General features: G+C 45.1%; 1 protein-coding gene across 1 annotated transcript in view; it reads left to right on the top strand.

Moving 5' to 3' along the window:
- The window catches only part of EFHB (EF-hand domain family member B), a 47,383-nt gene that overhangs the window by 10,637 nt on the left and 17,292 nt on the right, over nt 1-19,454 (top strand). The window contains exon 5 of the mRNA XM_063922194.1: nt 6,513-6,623. Coding sequence (XP_063778264.1) covers nt 6,513-6,623 — 111 coding nt within the window. The remainder of the gene's footprint in view (nt 1-6,512; nt 6,624-19,454) is intronic.

The raw sequence follows: 19,454 nt of genomic DNA, 5'->3' as shown, positions 1-19,454 counted from the left end.
TTGTAAGTTCTGTCAGCGCTGTGATTGCCAGGGCAAAAATGTAAGTCTTACAATATTGTGCAGAATAACTGTACAGCTGACACCGGGGTGCTAAGGTTACATTGTGGGTTCTAGGAGAGGTTTCCCAGCCAGTCTCCACCTAAATATTACAATAACTTTAACGCTGTGCTCTCATTTTTTTTTCAATTGCCAAACATTACAAACATTATTATGTTTTTTCCTTTATTATGGTTAAGCAAGAGCAGTTTCTAACTTTCTATAAAGTAAGAATCACTGTTTTGGAGAATGCAGTAACATTGTTGTAAGTCCAGAATTGTTCGTAATCAAGGGTAATGGTAATTAGAGCTCAAAATACTATGTTTATACATAGAATGTAATCATGCACCATATGTGGCAGCACCTATCGAATTTTAGCAAACTACGCATGTGCAGTATCAAATATATGCATCTTTGAGTGTCTCTAGGTGAGTCTGAGTTGGATGGATCTTGGCCATTTCTATAGATCTGTAAAATAGTATTTTCTTGGTGGCAATTGGGTGATAACAATTTGGACACACAAACAAAAATGTCTTGTGGGAGTGTCATGGAGTTCTGCCCTACTTTGAGTCATGCGTATGATTAAAGGATGCCTGTTTCAGAGTGGTGTCTTGCATCCAGCATGGGGTAGATGTAAGTGCCAATATTTGTGGTGATGGCTCCAAATCTGTCTGCATTAGCCGTCCGGACTTGCAGCTGCTTTGCATGCAACTCATAATCAGGCACTGTATAGGAAAGTCCAGCTCACAAGTAAGGTCAAACCAACTTTAATACTGAATGAGCATTGGTCACTGGATGCTGCTGTTGTTTCTTAGTGAGAGGATGCCCCTACTGTGGATTCAACTGTCTTACTTCGGCCAGATATGGGAGATGTTAGTCCTCCAATTGACATTCGCTTTGACGGCCACATGTAAGGATACAGACCTTTTTGGTAGTAATATCTAGGCAGCCCATTGCTTTTTCCTAAGTGAGACTAAGCTGCGACTGTCCAGTGTTGGATGTACCCTCCAGCCACACACGTCAAGAACAAAGCAGACATGTACTTCCTCCATTACATCCTCCAATTAAGTGCCCTGAGATTTCCTGGGTCCATGTGAAAATACCTGTGGAGACCAGTGAGGTGTGGTGAGGTCAATGGCTGGGGATGCGCTGGATAGTATCAGAGACAGATTTACACATACACATGTGATTTGTGGGTGAGTTTTACCTATATAAATTATTAGAATAATACAAACATAATATGAACAATACAGAGATGATATTTATAAGTTCTAAATATCTTCTTTGTATTATTCTAATCATTTTTATATTCAAAACTTTGGAGTATGACTACCTTGACCGCAAATCACTGGTGGATACACCACATTCCCAGAATCAGGATAGGATGACTTATCTTATGACTTATCTTTCAGGGAGTGTCAGTAAGTCAGTACCCCCACCGATTGGGACTCTCTGCTGTTTTGGCCACTTGAAGTCTATGGCTGTGTGGCTAAACAATATCACTTTCATTTGTTAGACAGAGGAGCCAGGGATGTGAAGACAGCGGAGCCAGAGCCTCCCCTGTAATTAATGATTAAAATAATACAAAGAAGATACTTATGACACATGTATTCTTCCCAATTAGAGAAGGCTCCCAGTGGACATAACTTGTCGTGGCATTCATAGTCATATTTCTTCTGTTAGGGGTCTTACATTATTGTTATTTATCCATACACAGTTGGCAAATCCATCAATTGCTGAGCATTGCTCAGGAACTGCACACAGCTCAGCTTCATTGATGGAAATTATATGAAGGATCTCCAGTTTTAATGCAGCTCATTTCCCTCCCCAAACAACATAATAATGTGTAATTGTATGTTATGAGACGCACATGACCAGGGGGGGGATGGATAGAACATAACAGCAGTACATATGTGGTGCATGTGGCTGGAGGCCCGGCACACAGGATAAACTCGTGGCACATTTTCCACTATTTTAAACTGACAGGCACCATGCACTGTAAATGACTAAATGTATGTTTAATAATGTGTTTTAACATGTTACATTTAGTGTTCTAGGTACAGTTGTATAATTGCATGTTTAAAATGTATCAATATCTAAGATGTGTTCAAATGTATTTTAAAGGGAAAAAAGCACTTACTATATATGACTGTACTGCATAAGGAATCAATATATTCTTTGCCTAGGAGATGGGATGCTAAATTGTCATTTCCTAGCAGGAGGTCTGGTGAATGACGAGACCTTTTGATGTTGGTCAGTGCACAGCAGGTAGTGTGCCTGGATTCTGCAGCTCCTGTGGGAAAGGTGGACTTCTGTGTTTCTGTATTTAACATGTCAAGTTGATTTGAATCAAATGTTTTCCTGTACAGATATACTGTATCAGGGGAAGAAGGAAATTGGGTTACCCCTTTTGGAATGTTATCTGTATTTATTTATGTGTGGTAAGATAGCATTGACGTGCAATGAGGTAAATGGCTCAGGAGGCACTGGCTAGTACCAGAGCCAGATTTACAAGCAATATATAAGGGGGCATGTGGCATTATACACAAGTGCAGCAGTATATACTGCTGGAAATTTGGTGAGTTTAGATCAGAGATGTGCGGAAAAGTTAGGCAGGGGAGGCATTGCCTCACCTGTCTTAGACTTTTTACTCCAGAGATTTGACTATAAAAATTATTAGAATAATACAAAGAAGTTATTTCTAATATATTCTTTATATTTTTCACATACTTTATATAGTCAAAACTCTGGCTTATACGTTAGAATGAAAGGAAAGGCTCTACCTCACCTGCCTCACCCCACCGCACGTCACTGTAAGATAGCTGATGTGTCTAATTGATACAGTTCATGAATCCTAAAAGGTATGTACAGAGAAGGATGAGATCCATTTGTTCGTTTGAGAAGTCAAATGCAAACCTTATTTTGAATCTATGGGATAAATATATGAAATGAGAATTGTAAATTTCCAGTTCCTGTGTGAGCTGTTTTGTGTCTTCTGACTATATATAAAGGGCCTGTGTGCCCTGAATGAGAGAGAGTTATTCTCTGTCTGGGAGATCTTGTATGCCTGTACCCTCTGAGCAATGCTTTCAAGGAGGAAGGGTCTGCTTTAAGACTGTGGGCACATAAACATCTTGCCTTAAGACGACTGCATCTACATCTCATCTACATCTTGCGACAAGCAGGAATACGACACAAGTAGTCCCATTCCCTGCCTGTCCTGGTTTGAGCCCAGAGTCTCCAAGCTTCACCCTCGGTAAGTTACCGTGCCAGCCTGGATCAGGTCAGCAAACAGGGGGGTCAACCAACGCCAGTCAGGAGCTGTGTTGGCAGCATGTCAACGCATACACAGCAGCAGTTGGTATTCAGGTGCCTGTGGTAGGAGTCTTGTAGCACGTGGTAGCAGCCTGGTGGTGGCAGCAAAATGCCAGCCCACTGGACAGTGGGTGGAGTCAGTAACAGGTGGGTACTGATGTTAAGAAGGAATCCCCTATTGGCCAGGTCCCTTGAGACCAGAACCCAAACCGTGATCCTGGGTGTAGGCAGCGAGGGCGTGTATGGACATAGTGGGTCCAAAATTTAGTAGTGCAAGGTAATGTACTATAGCCTTATTCAGACTATCATGATAATGGCACTGCAGCTGCATCTTTGTATGTTCCATGAACTTTGATCATCTGAGTAACTCAGGTGTTTCACGCTGGCGGGGCTAAATACACACAGTACAAGATATACCGCTCCACCAGCTCTTGAATAACAGTATATACTGGTAAACTCCCAACTTTAGATGTTGCTCTCTCAATTTCTGTTTCACAGACCCGGTTTTCCGTGGTATTGATCAAGTCTCTACACACCAGCAGGTGTATAGAGAACAACTCCAAAATGGAAGGGAAAAAGACATATAGTATAATACCATTTAATACAATTTAAAATGATATACAAGCAATAGATATCACGAATCACAATAAAATTCTGGCAGTCACACAATAGCGGAATTTGTTAATGGCTGTAAAATTAGCAATTACCAGCTTGTGGAAAGAACTGGCTATTGTAGTTCTTAATGTACATACAACAAGTGGGTGATGTTGCTGCAGTTCTGTGTCTCCATCCTGGTCTCAGTTCTGCTCCACAAACACTGGACAAGCCAAATACAGTCGCTCCTGGTGGTTCCGCAAGGCACCCACGTGTTCCGACCCTACTCTGGTCTTTCTCAAGGTCATCCCAACTAGGTGATTGCCAAACTCAGTCCTAATACTGTTTATTGTTCCCGGCACAACTAATCCCTATAGATAGTGAAACTACAAGTCCCATGATCCTGTGTGCTGGGACCCTTAGCCTCTCCGTGTCCATTATTCAACAGTCTCTATGGAAACTCCAATCGGAATCTTCAGAATCCCAATCACATGACTGCCTATTTAAACAGATATACGGCAATATTCTGTGTTTCGTCTCCCATTCTTAGATGACATTGCGGGTCACATCAGAGGTGGATTTAGACCTCATGGGGCCCTAAGCAAGACAACAATTTGGGGGCCCCCTTCCTCAGACAATCCTCAGTGTGCCCCCTCTCCCCACCAATTGTAGCAGACATGTCCCCTGCTGGTAGTTGTATTGATTATTATTTCCCCAGTGCTTTACAGAGAACATTTGGCCATTCACATCAGTCCCTTCCCCAGTGGAGTTACAATCTATATTCTTACCACATACACACATTCATGTGTGCATTAGGTTTGTTGGGAGCCAGTTAATCCTACAGTATCTGCTTATTTTTGGATTGTGGGAGGAAACTGGACTACCCGGAGGAAACTCATGCAAGTACGGGAAGAATATACAAACTCCACATAGTTAGACCATGGTGGGAATTGAACGCATGACCTGAGTGCTGTGAGGCAGTAATGCTAACCATTACACTGTCCGTACTTCCCTTAAAATTACAACTGGCAGCTATCTAGTCAGTGACAGCCTGCCGGGAGTATTTAGCCTGCCCAGGACTCAGACATTTTCAGCGGAAATCAGAAATGCTCTCCCGACTCCATGATCAGTCGGCGATCCCCTTGGGACCTGCCAGTCCCCTGCAGCTGCTTTGGTTGCCTAGTTGTAAATCCGCTAGTGCACGATAGCGGGTTCACTACAGTCACTGAATGAGGGGTGCAATACTGAATATTATAAAGTATGGGGGGATCTGCTAATAGGGGATAGGAGACATGCTACAATCAGTGTGTGTGTGTTGGGGGAGGGGGGGGTTGCACTAATATATAGTGCAGGCACCCATACCTTAAAATACTTATTATTATTCCCACTTACATTAGTGTTGACTGCATTATATGAGTGCCCCCCCCTTACTAGAATAGAGTATTATAGCATATTGATATATTGTATCACCAGTCAGTGTGTGCCTCCTCCCCAGCCATGATTGTAGCAGGCGGATGTTAGACACTGTACTTAAAATAACACTGTCCACCCCCCATTCCTCATTGATTGGAATTTGAAGTAGGTGGATGTTATATAAAATGTAAAAAATACAGTAATAAAGTACACTGGAACACCTCAGGTTTTTTTCTGTGCACATCCCGGCTTTTCTCTCTGAGTTCTTAAAATATCACTGTCCACCCCCCATTCCCCACTGCCACCTGATTTGAATTTGAAGTACACTGGAAGACGTCAGGTTTTTTTCTGTGCACATCCCGGCTCTTCTCTCTCAGTATGACTAGTCACATGCACAGTGCTGCAGGACTGGAGACACAGGCATGCACTGGAGCCGGCACCCAACAGCTGTCTAATCACTGACAGCCTGCTGGGAGTATGCAACCCGCCCAGCTCTCTGACAATTTTGGTGAAGCTCGTGGTCCATCAGGAATGTCCTTTATACAGCCTTGTCGGTGGGCCCCCTGGGACCAGCAGGGCCCCCTGAGACCAACAGGACCCTAAGCAGCTGCTTTGGTTGCCTTGTGGTAAATCTTCCTCTGGGTCATATGGTCCCCATTCATGATGTATATGGAAATTTGAGAGCTGAGTCATTTCTATTGTTAAGGTTACAATAGCTTCATCTCCAAGTGCAGTCATTTGGTACCATCTCTGTTGTTTTGGTGACGTTTGCCAAAGTACCAATCTTCATTGTCAATTTACTACTATAACATACATTCCTCATCAGGAAAATAGTGGGATTAGCTGTGCAGATGTTAATGGTTCCAATATTTCTATAAAAAATATTATAGCCACTCCCAGAACATTGCCATACAGTGATAGTCTGAATAAGGCCCAGTGTCTGATAGTACATATCCATACTAGGTTCCTAGATTACAGACCCATCAAACTGTTTCCAGACAGACAAGGAACAAGCAGCTGAGTTCTTTTTTAATAATAATGTCATTATCAAGTAGGAATTAATCTGCTATACTTATTTAACAACTATTGTTTAACTCTCATAGTAATAAAATCTAAATTAATTATAGAAAATCTTTCTCTTGTTTTGCATTTAGGTTTATCAGCTTCTGTTCTTATTAATCCACCTAAATCCTTGCAAGAAATATATGAAGAATCATGCCAAGGACACAAGAATTATATTATTTCACATAATGATTATGATGTTGGTGAGTGTGTATTATACTTTACTACTAGTTTATTCAAGAAAGTAAAACCAAAAGATTTGCACTTTGCAATTTATTTTTGTATTAGTATAATTACATTCTACTGTATGTTGAAAATATTAATATTATATTTTAGTGAATAGTAAAACTTCATAGTTACCCAAGACAATTGTTTTACCTATTCATGTTTGCAATATAGCTATATTAACAGAAATATACAGTACTGTGCAAATGTTTACGTAGGTATGGAAAAAATGCTACAAAGTAAGAATGCTTTCAAAAATAGAAGTGCTAATAGTTTATTTTGGTCAATTAACAAATAAAAAATGAGTGAACAGAACAGAAATCTAAATCAAATCAATGGGGGTGATTCAGATCTGATCGTAGATGTGCTAAATTTAGCACATCTACGATCAGTTAGTCAGACATGCGGGGGGATGCCCAGCACGGGGCTAGTCCGCTCTGCATGTCAGGCCCTGCCCCCCCCCCCCCCCGGCACGGATGCGAAAGCATTGCACATCGGTAATGCTTTTGCACCCACTGAGTGTTATGATTCCAGTACTTCTGACCAGAGGAGATCTTATGACAGAGGCCAGAGTACTGGAAGGAAATGCTGGTTACGGGAGCGGGAAAGCCTAGTAACCCCAGGCGCCCTAACTCCGTTGTCTCGCCCGTGTAATCAGAAATCCCCTGCGAGACTATGGTTGCTTGAGCCCATGGCAGCCGCGTTTGAAGGGCGGATTATGTCTGCCCAACTCCGATGCCCCCTCAGGTCTTAATGGGAGACAAAGGGAAATCCGAGACAGGGTGATAACAAGGGGCCCTCTGACTAAGCAACCAGGCCAGGGGCTACAAGCTAACTAACTTAAACCAGAAGTATGTGCGGACAAACCGCCAGGGAAAAGGACAACCAAAAATCCACTAATCCGTTACTCCTATCCAGCACCGCTGGATACCAGAGTGGATTTGTGGGAGCGGAATCCTCCGCAAAAAGCTCCGAAACACAATATAACCAAATAATAAATAGTAAGCGGTCAAGCCGCAACACACGGCTACGCCGCGACTCACGAACACCACAGGATGTTAAAGGTGCTCGGTCTGGACTCCAGGAAAAGATGACAACTTCCGAGTACTGGATCACTGAGGACAGGAACGACCGGATAGAACAGGACTGGAAAACTCTCTGCAACTGACACAGCAAACAGGAAGCTATTACCGGCGTCTGTGAGAAGTCCTGAGAGTGCCTTTAAATGGGAGCCCTCCAATCAGGAGCCAGACAGGGCTAATTACAACATGCCGTGCAGCTGCATGCTGCACGGCCAGGAGCCAGTGAGGTGATTAACTTAGACCCAGCAACGGGGAACGCGGTCCGACAGTGGCGTCCCCGTTGCTAGGGTCTGTGCGGCTCCGTGCGCCCGGCGTCTAGCGTTGCTAGGGAGCCGGCGGCTGTCCGCATGCGGCGTCCCTAGTTGCTAGGCGCCGGGCCGCACTGACGAGCGGACCCTCGGCGCCTAACAGTACCCCCCCCTTGAGGAGGGGTCAAGGAACCCCTAAGGCCAGGTTTCTGAGGAAATTCTCGAAAAAATGCCCTCTTGAGCCTCGGGGCATGGAGATCCTTATCCAGGACCCAAGACCTTTCTTCTGGACTATAACCTCTCCAATGTACCAGAAAATAAAGCCGACCCCGGGACAACTTGGAATCGAGAACCTTCTCCACCAAGAACTCCTGCTGACCCTGTACATCTACTGGTGATTTCCCCTGAGAGACCTTTCGAGGAAATCTACTGGAAGAAACGTATGGTTTCAACAAGGAGCAATGGAACGTATTTCCGATCCGGAGAGTTCTTGGTAAACGTAACCGGAAAGCAACTGGGTTGATTTTTTTTATAATATGAAATGGTCCAATAAATTTGGGGCCCAATCTGGCTGAGGTTTGTCGAAGTTTAATGTTGCGAGTCGACAACCATACCCTATCTCCTACTTTAAAAGTGCAAGGCCGCCGGAGCCTGTCAGAAAATTTTTTCTCCCGAAATGCCGCTTTTCTGAGAGCAAGGTGCACTTTTCTCCAAATGAGTCTGAGATGAGAGGTCAAGGTCAGCGAGGAGACAGAGGAATGTTGAAAAAAGGAATTAGCCCTGGGGTGAAAACCGAAAACTGTAAAAAATGGAGACACATTGGTGGAGGAATGACAGGCATTGTTGTAAGCAAACTCCGCCAAAGGAAGAAACTCGGACCAATCATTTTGGAGTTTGGCCGAGTACAAACGCAAATACTGTTTTAATGATTGATTAACTCGCTCAGTCTGCCCGTTGGATTGGGGATGGTAGCCGGACGTTAAAGACAATTTCATCTTTAATGAGGCACAAAAAGACTTCCAAAATTGTGCAATGAATTGTGGACCCCGATCAGAAACAATATCAGTGGGTAATCCATGGAGTCTGAAAACATGGCGGAGGAACAAAACTGCCAATCCCTGGGCAGATGGCAGTCGGGGAAGAGCAATGAAATGGGCCATCTTGCTAAAACGGTCCACTACTACCCATATGACTCGGCATCCGGCTGACAGAGGGAGGTCTACCACAAAATCCATGGAAATATGAGACCATGGCCTGAGAGGAACATTTAAGGGCATAAGTTGACCGATAGGCAAGGAACGGGGAACTTTATGCTGTGCACAGACTTGACAAGAAAAAACAAACTCCTTAATGTCTTTGGAAAGACCAGGCCACCATACTGAGCGGGAGACTAATTCCAAAGTCTTAGAGATCCCCGGATGCCCGGCAACTTTGCTATCATGAAACTCAGTCAAAACAGTTGCTCTCAAAAACTCAGGGACATAAAGACGACCAGCAGGAGTATTTCCAGGAGCTTGATGTTGAAGCTGCTTTAACTGGGTGAATAAATCTTGTGTGAGACCTGCCCGAATGACTGAAGACGGAAGTATGGGAGTAACAGGACTGTTATCATGAACTGGAAGAAAACTGCGTGACAGGGCATCCGCCTTGGTATTCTTGGAACCTGGCCTGAAGGTGATAAAAAACTTGAAACGAGTAAAAAATAAAGCCCAACGAGCCTGCCGGGCATTCAGCCGTTTAGCTGATTCGATGTACTGAAGATTTTTGTGATCAGTCAAAACTGAAATGGTATGTGTTGCTCCCTCAAGCCAATGCCTCCACTCCTCGAAAGCCCATTTAATAGCCAGTAATTCCCGGTTACCAACATCGTAGTTGGATTCAGCAGAAGAGAATTTCCTGGACATAAAGGCACAAGGATGTAATTCTAGAGAGTCCGGCCTTCTGAGACAGGATAGCCCCTACTCCAACCTCCGAGGCATCAACCTCAACAATGAAAGGCAATTCTGGGTTGGGATGTCTGAGGACTGGGGCTGAGATGAAGGCTTGTTTCAAGGCCTGAAAAGATACTTCAGCTTCACGTGACCAGTTGGTTGGATCCGCTCCCTTCTTAGTCAGTGCCACAATGGGAGCAACCAGGTCGGAGAAAGAATGAATAAATCTTCTATAATAATTCGCAAACCCTAAAAAGCGCTGAATTGCTTTTAAGTTGGTGGGTTGCGCCCAACTAAGGATGGCTTGGAGCTTCTTTGGTTCCATACAGAATCCCCGAGGGGAAATAATGTACCCTAAAAAGGATACCTCCATGACATGAAATTCACACTTCTCCAGCTTGGCATATAGGTGATTTTCACGTAATTTTTGAAGAACCTGACGCACCTGGGTAACATGTTGTTCAATAGAGTCAGAATAGATCAAGATATCGTCTAAGTAGACGACTACGAATCTTCCAAGAAAATCACGGAGCACATCGTTAATGAGATCCTGGAAAACTGCCGGAGCGTTAGACAGGCCGAATGGCATAACCAGATACTCGTAGTGACCCGATTGAGTACTGAATGCCGTTTTCCACTCATCTCCTGACTTGATTCGGATGAGGTTATACGCTCCTCTCAGGTCAATCTTAGAAAAAATCACAGCCGAACGTAGCTGATCAAAGAGGACAGAAATCAGCGGCAAAGGGTAAGTATTTTTTTACTGAGATCTTATTCAAGGCTCTAAAGTCAATGCAGGGTCTGAGTGATCCATCTTTCTTCTCCACAAAGAAGAAGCCTGCACTTAAAGGGGATTTAGATGGCCTGATAAATCCTTTCCCTAGGCTCTCTTTAACATACTCATTCATGGCCACAGTTTCTGGTCCGGACAATGCATATAACCTTCCCTTTGGCAATGTGGCACCAGGAATTAGCTCAATAGCACAATCATAAGGCCGATGGGGAGGCAGAATGTCCGCATTGCCCTTGGAAAATACATCAACAAAATCCTGGTATTCCACGGGAATGGGTGCGGGAATGACAGCAGCAATTCTGAGGGGAAGCGTAATACATTCCTTATTACAGATGGTACCCCATTGTGAGATCTCCCCCGACTGCCAATCAATGATGGGATTATGAAAGGCCAGCCAAGGGTGACCCAGAACCACTGGAACTGCTGGGCAATGGGTAAGGAAAAATTAAATTTTTTCGGAATGAAGAGCTCCTACCGAAAGTAGAACAGGGGGTGTACAGAGAGAAATAACCCCATTGGATAAGGGATTCCCATCTAAACCATGCATGGTGATATGCCTACCCAAGGTTAACTGAGGAATACCTAAGGCCTTGGCCCACGTTAAGTCCATAAAGTTCCCTGCAGCTCCACTGTCAACGAAAGCCGACACCGAAGAACAGAGGCTGCCAAAGGAAACTTTAGCTGGGACTAACAGGGAATTATTCGAGGAGATAAGCTGCAGACCAAAGTGAACCCCCTCACAATTCACTTGGTCGAGGCGTTTCCCGACTTGCTCGGACAATTACGGGCAAAATGTCCTTTACCCCCACAGTACAAACAAAGACCAGAATTTTGCCTTCTGGTCCTTTCTTCAGGAGACAGCTTGGAGAGACCCACCTGCATGGGCTCCTCTATGTCCACAGGAATGGAAAAAAACACAAGGGGTAGACCCGACAGGTGCTCCTTTTTCAGCCCTCCGCTCTCTGAGACGACGATCAATCTTAATAGAAAGCTCCATGAGTTTATCGAGAGTCTCAGGAGCGGGATACTGAAGGAGACTGTCTTTTATAGACTCAGATAAGCCGAGGCGAAACTGACTGCGCAGGGCTGGGTCATTCCATCCACAGTCGTTCGACCAACGGCGAAACTCCGTACAATAAATCTCTGCGGGATTCCTACCCTGTCTGAGAGCACGTAACTGACTCTCGGCGGATGCCTCTCTATCAGGGTCATCATACAATAGCCCTAAAGACCCCAGAAAGGCGTCTACAGACAACAATGCCGGATCCTCTGTTCTTAAACCAAAAGCCCAGGTCTGGGGATCCCCCTGAAGTAAAGAAATAATAATTCCGACCCGCTGAGATTCCGTACCTGAGGAGACTGGTCTTAAACGAAAATAAAGTTTACAAGACTCTTTAAAATTAAAAAACTGCTTCCTATCACCAGAAAAACGGTCAGGCAAATGCATTTTCGGTTCAGGAACGACCCTCGGGGAAGTCCGTAAAAGATCTTCCTGTGACCTCACCCGAAGGGAAAGATCCTGAACCATCTGAGTAAGTTCTTGAATCTGGCTAACTAGAAGCTGGCCAGGATTTGGCCCTAAACCAGTGGGATTCATGAGGCCGACAAATCTTCTAAACTGAATAAGGGAAAAAATCAAACCCTGTTTAATTTTAAGTTTTGGTCTGGCCGGTAATAATGTTATGATTCCAGTACTTCTGACCAGAGGAGATCTTATGACAGAGGCCAGAGTACTGGAAGGAAATGCTGGTTACGGGAGCGGGAAAGCCTAGTAACCCCTGGCGCCCTAACTCCGTTGTCTCGCCCGTGTAATCAGAAATCCCCTGCGAGACTATGGTTGCTTGAGCCCATGGCAGCCGCGTTTGAAGGGCGGATTATGTCTGCCCAACTCCGATGCCCCCTCAGGTCTTAATGGGAGACAAAGGGAAATCCGAGACAGGGTGATAACAAGGGGCCCTCTGACTAAGCAACCAGGCCAGGGGCTACAAGCTAACTAACTTAAACCAGAAGTATGTGCGGACAAACCGCCAGGGAAAAGGACAACCAAAAATCCACTAATCCGTTACTCCTATCCAGCACCGCTGGATACCAGAGTGGATTTGTGGGAGCGGAATCCTCCGCAAAAAGCTCCGAAACACAATATAACCAAATAATAAATAGTAAGCGGTCAAGCCGCAACACACGGCTACGCCGCGACTCACGAACACCACAGGATGTTAAAGGTGCTCGGTCTGGACTCCAGGAAAAGATGACAACTTCCGAGTACTGGATCACTGAGGACAGGAACGACCGGATAGAACAGGACTGGAAAACTCTCTGCAACTGACACAGCAAACAGGAAGCTATTACCGGCGTCTGTGAGAAGTCCTGAGAGTGCCTTTAAATGGGAGCCCTCCAATCAGGAGCCAGACAGGGCTAATTACAACATGCCGTGCAGCTGCATGCTGCACGGCCAGGAACCAGTGAGGTGATTAACTTAGACCCAGCAACGGGGAACGCGGTCCGACAGTGGCGTCCCCGTTGCTAGGGTCTGTGCGGCTCCGTGCGCCCGGCGTCTAGCATTGCTAGGGAGCCGGCGGCTGTCCGCATGCGGCGTCCCTAGTTGCTAGGCGCCGGGCCGCACTGACGAGCGGACCCTCGGCGCCTAACACTGAGTAGCTCCCTGCCAGCCCAGCCTAGCTGTGCTGGCCCGCGGCTACCCACCACGTCTTGGGTCGCAGTGGCTGCGTGTGACATAATTCAGCTGCCGCTGCCCACCCCCGGTATGGTCCGGACACGCCTGCGTTGTCCAGACCACGCCCCACCAATGGTGTTCGAATGCCGTTGACATGCCCGCTCCCGCCCCACGACCGTCTCTGCCGGTCAATCAGGCAGAGGCGATCGCAGCCCTGAGATGCTTTTAGCATCTCACTGGGCCTGTGCCCGCTGTGCGAGCGCACTCCCCAAAGGGCTTCAGACTGCGATCGCTGCTGCTGCAGCGATCCAGTCTGAATTAGGCCCTATATTTGGTATGACCACCCTTTGCCTTCAAAACAGCATCAATTCTTTACTTGCACACAGGTACACTTGCACACAGCTTTTGATGGAACTTGGCAGGAAGGTTGTTCCAAACATCATGGAGAACGAACTACAGGTCTTATGTAGATGTATGCTTGCTCAAATGCTTTTGTCTCTTCATGTAATCCCAGACAGACTCAACGATGTTGATACCAGGGCTCTGTGCGGGCCATATCATCACTTCCAGGACTCCTTGATCTTCTTTATGTTGAAAATAGTTCTTAATCACATTGGCTTTATATTTGGGGTCGTTGTCATCCTGCAGAATAATTTGGAGCTAATCAGATGCCTTCCTGATAGTATTGAATGATTGATAAGTACCTGCCTTTATTTCTCAGCATTGAGAATACCATTAATCCTGACAAAATCCCCAACTCCATCTGAAGTGCAGCCCCAAACTTGCAAGGAACCTCCACCATGCTTCACTGTTGTCTGAAGACACTCATTATTGTATTGCTGTCCAGTCCTTCGGCGAACAAACTGCCTTTTGTTACAGCCAGATGTTTCACATTTTGACTCATCAGTCCAGAGCACCTGCTGCCATTTTTCTGCACCCCAGCTCCTATGTTTTCGTGCACAGGTGAGGCACTTGGCCTTATTTCCACATGGAAGGTATGGCTTTTTGGCCGCAATTCTTCCATGTAGAACACTTCTGGCCGGACGTCTCCAAACAGTAGATGGGTGTACCTGGATCCCACTGGTTTCTGCCAGTTCTGAGCTGATGGCACTGCTGAACATCTTCCAATTTCAAAGGGAAGTAAGCATGATGTGTCTTTTATTTAATGCACTAAGTTTCCTTGGCTGACCACTGCGTCTATGGTCCCCAACGTTGCCTGTTTTTTTGTGCTTCAATTGCTAAGAAATACAGGCTGGTACTTGTCCATCATGCAATACCACCAGCGAGGCATCTGAATGGCTCCAAATTTATTTTGGAGCAGGATAACGACCCCAAAATACAGCCAATATTATTAAGAACTATCTTCAGCGTAAATGTAAGAGAGGAAAAAGAAGGTGGTGGAAAGAGATAAATGTATGGATCAGAAAAGGAAATGGATGTAGTTAAGAATTATATGTGCTAGTACTCTATAATCTACAATTAATTTACTGGAATCAGTGATGGATCCAAGAGGTGGGTGAAGAGGGGAGGGGACGATCATGGCGATCCCTCCCACATAACACGGACATTCTCCAGATTAGCACTTCAGTGAGCATCACTGGGAGCTCATCACTGGGAAGGAGAAGGAGGACATTTATAGTGCTAATGTGGAAAGGCTGCTGACTGGAATTAGTAGGATTGAAACATTGCTTTAGAATGATTTTGTTAAACCTTCTGGGATTCAAAGCAGTTTGTGCATTGGGAATAGGGGCTTTATTACAAATTTAAAACAGCACTCATGGGGGTCAATTTACCAAAGCTTCTAAATCAGAGATTTGGTGATGTTGTCCATAGCAACCAATCAGATGCCGTCTATCATTTTCTAAAAGGCAATTGAGGAATGATAGACAACATCTGATTGGTTGCTATGGGCAACATCACCAATTCTCTGTTTTAGAAGCTTTAGAAAATTTACCCCATAGTCAGTGGGTAAAGCATACTGGGCTTTACACTGACTGCTAGTACCAGTTCACATTTTCACCTCCAACCTGCTGGGTGGTGACAGGTTACAAAAGCCACTACTTAGTAAGTTAAATCCAATATTTTTTTATTCTGTGGACCCCAAGATTCCAACATTTTTTTCCAAGTAAGTACAAATTTGTCTGTAATAACGATATCATAATCTTCTTCCCTACTTGTAAGAAGTATTTCCAGCTTGTTTAAACAATCTTCAGCGAAATGCAATGGATATTGGGGGTCATTCTGAGTTGTCCGCTTGTTGACGATTTTTGCTATACTGCGATTAGTAACTTACTGCGCATGCGCAAGGTTCGCAGAGTGCATGCGCTTAGTTATTTTACACAAAAGTTAGGTATTTTACTCACGGCATAACGAAATTTTTTCATCACTGTGCTGATCGTAGTGTGATTGACAGGAAGTGGGTGTTTCTGGGCGGAAACTGTCTGTTTTATGGGAGTGTGCGGAAAAACGCAGGCGTTCTAGTTGCAAAATGCAGGAGTGGCTGGAGAAACGGGGGAGTGGTTCGGCAAACGCTGGGTGTGTTTGTGATGTCAAACCAGGAATGAAAAGGACTGAGCTGGTCGCAATGGCTGAGTAAGTCTGGAGCTACTCAGAAACTGCTAAGAAATTTCTATTCGCAATTCTGCTAATCTTTCGGTCGCACTTCTGCTAAGCTAAGATACACTCCCAGAGGGCAGTGGCTTAGCGTGTGCAATGCTGCTAAAAGCAGCTAGCGAGCGAACAACTCGGAATCACCCCCATTGTTTTTGGACTTTTCCTTAATTTGTTTTACTCTGTTACAGAGATGTTGACAATACGAGCGCTTGTATGCCAAAATCAATGTCTATTAATAGTGTTTTCATTAAACTAATCAGCAATGCTATACTTTTTTTTTAGTCAACCTTCAGCCAATGCTTGATACAGTCCCCAACAGTCTGGACATTTTCACATTCCAGGTCTGAGTTGCACAGAAGTCTTCTCTGCAGACAAATTTCAGTTTTGCTACAACTGAGTTGGAAGCTGCATACACAATTTTGAGCAATTGCGTGTAATTCAGAATCAGCCGCAACTCAGCCGCAATTCCACTTGCGGCTTAGTTAGCGTAACTAGGCAGAAAATGGGTGTTCACATGTAGAATAAGTCGGTCATGGGCGTGTAGCTGGAATTGTGGGCTATTCAGAGGAAAGCTTATGGAGGGATGTGGCTGATTGTAGATGAATGTCTGGTGCCAAAAATTGGGTTAGTGATATTGATAGTGATGCCCTGTTAGTAATACTAATAATAATGCCTGCTGCTTTCACAAGCAGATGGATGGGGGCAGTATGGTCGCACAAATGCATCCAGCTCTTAATACATAATGATATATGCATGTACAGTATATCCAAGCACACGAGGTGGGTGAATTACATGTGATTCCATATCAAAGCAACCACCATTAAGGAAGTTTATAATTAGTTTAAAAGATTTTATTACATTTAGTTTCAACAAATTCATTACATAAGGAGCTAACATGAATACATTTAAAAAGTTATTTTAATTTTCTGTATTAACAATTGGACCTAAAATCTTCAGCCTCCTTCCTTAATTGAAAATCAAGCCCCTGTTCTGAAAACACCCCCATTCTTCCTCCTTCTCCTTAAAAAAAAAAAAATAGACCTCGGATTTGTGTATTAACCCAATCAAGTTACTCACCATCCTTTCGGCTTCTTCTGTCCTTTGCTGCTTCTCCAGTCACTGCATCCTCCTGCACTCTGGTGGATAGCGCCAGGCTTCCACCGCGTGGAGACATCTCACCATTGTGATTTGTGGATGGTAAGAGCCAGTGGCGTAAGTTCGTCACTGTTGCCCGGAGGCAAGATAAATCTTGGTGCCCCCCTATTTCCTTTATTAAGATAAATATATGTATGTATGTATGTATGTATGTATGTATGTGTGTGTGTGTGTGTGTGTGTGTGTGTGTGTGTTTGTGTGTGTGTTTATGGAGTGTTCTGAATAATAGGATTTTGATAACCTACCGGTAAATCCTTTTCTCCTAGTCCGTAGAGGATGCTGGGGACGACATCAAGACCATGGGGTATAGACGGGATCCGCAGGAGACATGGGCACTCTAAAGACTTTTCATTGGGTGTGAACTGGCTCCTCCCTCTATGCCCCTCCTCCAGACCTCAGTTGTAGGAACTGTGGCCAGGGAGACTGACATTTTCGAGGAAAGGAATTACTTAACTAGTGGTGAGATATCTACCAACTCACACCCTCAACCATGCCGCACACATGGCATTCAACATAACACACGCCAACAGGCATGAACCAATTGCAGCAACATGCTGAAAGATAACACAACTTGTGTAACTCTAATAACTAAACTGCAGGTAAAGTACGCACTGGGACGGGCGCCCAGCATCCTCTACGGACTAGGAGAAAAGGATTTACCGGTAGGTTATCAAAATCCTATTTTCTCATATGTCCTAGAGGATGCTGGGGATGACATCAAGACCATGGGGTCTATAACAAAGCTCCAGTACGGGCGGGAGAGTGCGGATGACCCTGCAACACCGATTGACCAAACTTGAGGTCCTCATCAGCCAAGGTGTCAAACTTGTAGAACTTAGCAAATGTTTTTGACCCTGACCAAGTAGCTGCTCGGCAAAGTTGTAATGCCGAGACCCCCCCGGCAGCCGCCCAGGATAAGCCCACCTTCCTAGTGGAGTGGGCCTTTTCCGACATCGGTAACGGCAATCCAGCCGTAGTATGATCTTGCTGAATCATATTTCTAATCCAACGTGCAATAGTCTGCTTGGAAGCAGGACAGCCAATCTTGTTGTGATCATACAGGACAAATAGAGTCTCTGTTTTCTGTATACGAGCCGTTCTAGCAACATAGATTTTCAAAGCTCTAACCACATCTAGAGATTTTTGAATCAGTGAATGTGTCAGTAACTACTGGCACTACAATAGGTTGGTTTATTTGGAAAGATGAAACCACCTTCGGAAGAAAATGTTGATGAGTCCTCAACTCTGCCCTTTCTTCATGGAAGATCAGGTAAGGGCTCTTGTGAGACAAGGCCCCCAATTCAGACACCCGCCTTGCGGATGCCAAAGCCAAAAGCATCACCACTTTCCAAGTGAGAAATTTCAACTCTATCTTTTGTAGAGGCTCAAACCAATCCGATTGAAGGAACTGCAATACCACGTTAAGGTCCCATGGTGCCACTGGAGGCACGAATGGAGGCTGGATGTGCAGAACCCCTTTCACAAAGGTCTGAACCTCTGGAAGAGAGGCCAATTGTTTCTGGAAGAACACTGACAAGGCATACACTGACGGAAACACCCACTGGGTCACCAGTGCATCCACTGCTACTGCTTGAGGGTCTCTCGACCTGGAACAGTATCTCTGAAGCTTCTTGCTGAGACGAGATGCCATCATGTCTATTTGAGGAACTCCCCAAAGACTTGTCACCTCTGCGAAGACTTTTTGGTGGAGGCCCCACTTTCCTGGATGGAGATCGTGTCTGCTGAGGAAGTCTGCTTCCCAGTTGTCTACTCCTGGAATGAATATTGCCGACAGAGCTTGTAGATGTTTTTCTGCCAAGCGGAGGATTTTTGTCGCCTCTGCCATTGCCACTCTGCTTTTCGTTCTGCCCTGCCTGTTTATGTATGCGACTGCTGTTACATTGTCCGCCTGGATCTGCACGGGACGGTCTTGAAGAAGATGTACCGCTTGTTGAAGGCCGTTGTAAATGTCTCTTAGCTCCAGAACGTTTATGTGAAGGCAGGCTTCCTGTTGTGACCAACGTCCTTGGAAGTTTTCTCCCTGAGAGACTGCTCCCCAGCCTCAGAGACTTGCATCCGTGGTTACCAGGACCCAGTCCTGAATCCCGAACCTGCATCCCTCTAGTAGGTGAGAGCTGTGTAACCACCACAGGAGCGAAATCCTGGTTTTTGACGACAGGATTATCTTTCTGTGCATGTGTAGGTGTGACCCCGACCACTTGTCCAACAGGTCCCACTGGAATACTCTGGCACGGAACCTGCCAAACTGTATGGCCTCGTAACCGAATGCACTGATGGATCGACACACTTCAT

The sequence above is a fragment of the Pseudophryne corroboree genome, chromosome 5, assembly GCF_028390025.1.
Source record: "Pseudophryne corroboree isolate aPseCor3 chromosome 5, aPseCor3.hap2, whole genome shotgun sequence".
Lineage (NCBI taxonomy): Eukaryota > Metazoa > Chordata > Amphibia > Anura > Myobatrachidae > Pseudophryne > Pseudophryne corroboree.
This window is presented reverse-complemented; position numbering and strand designations above follow the sequence as displayed.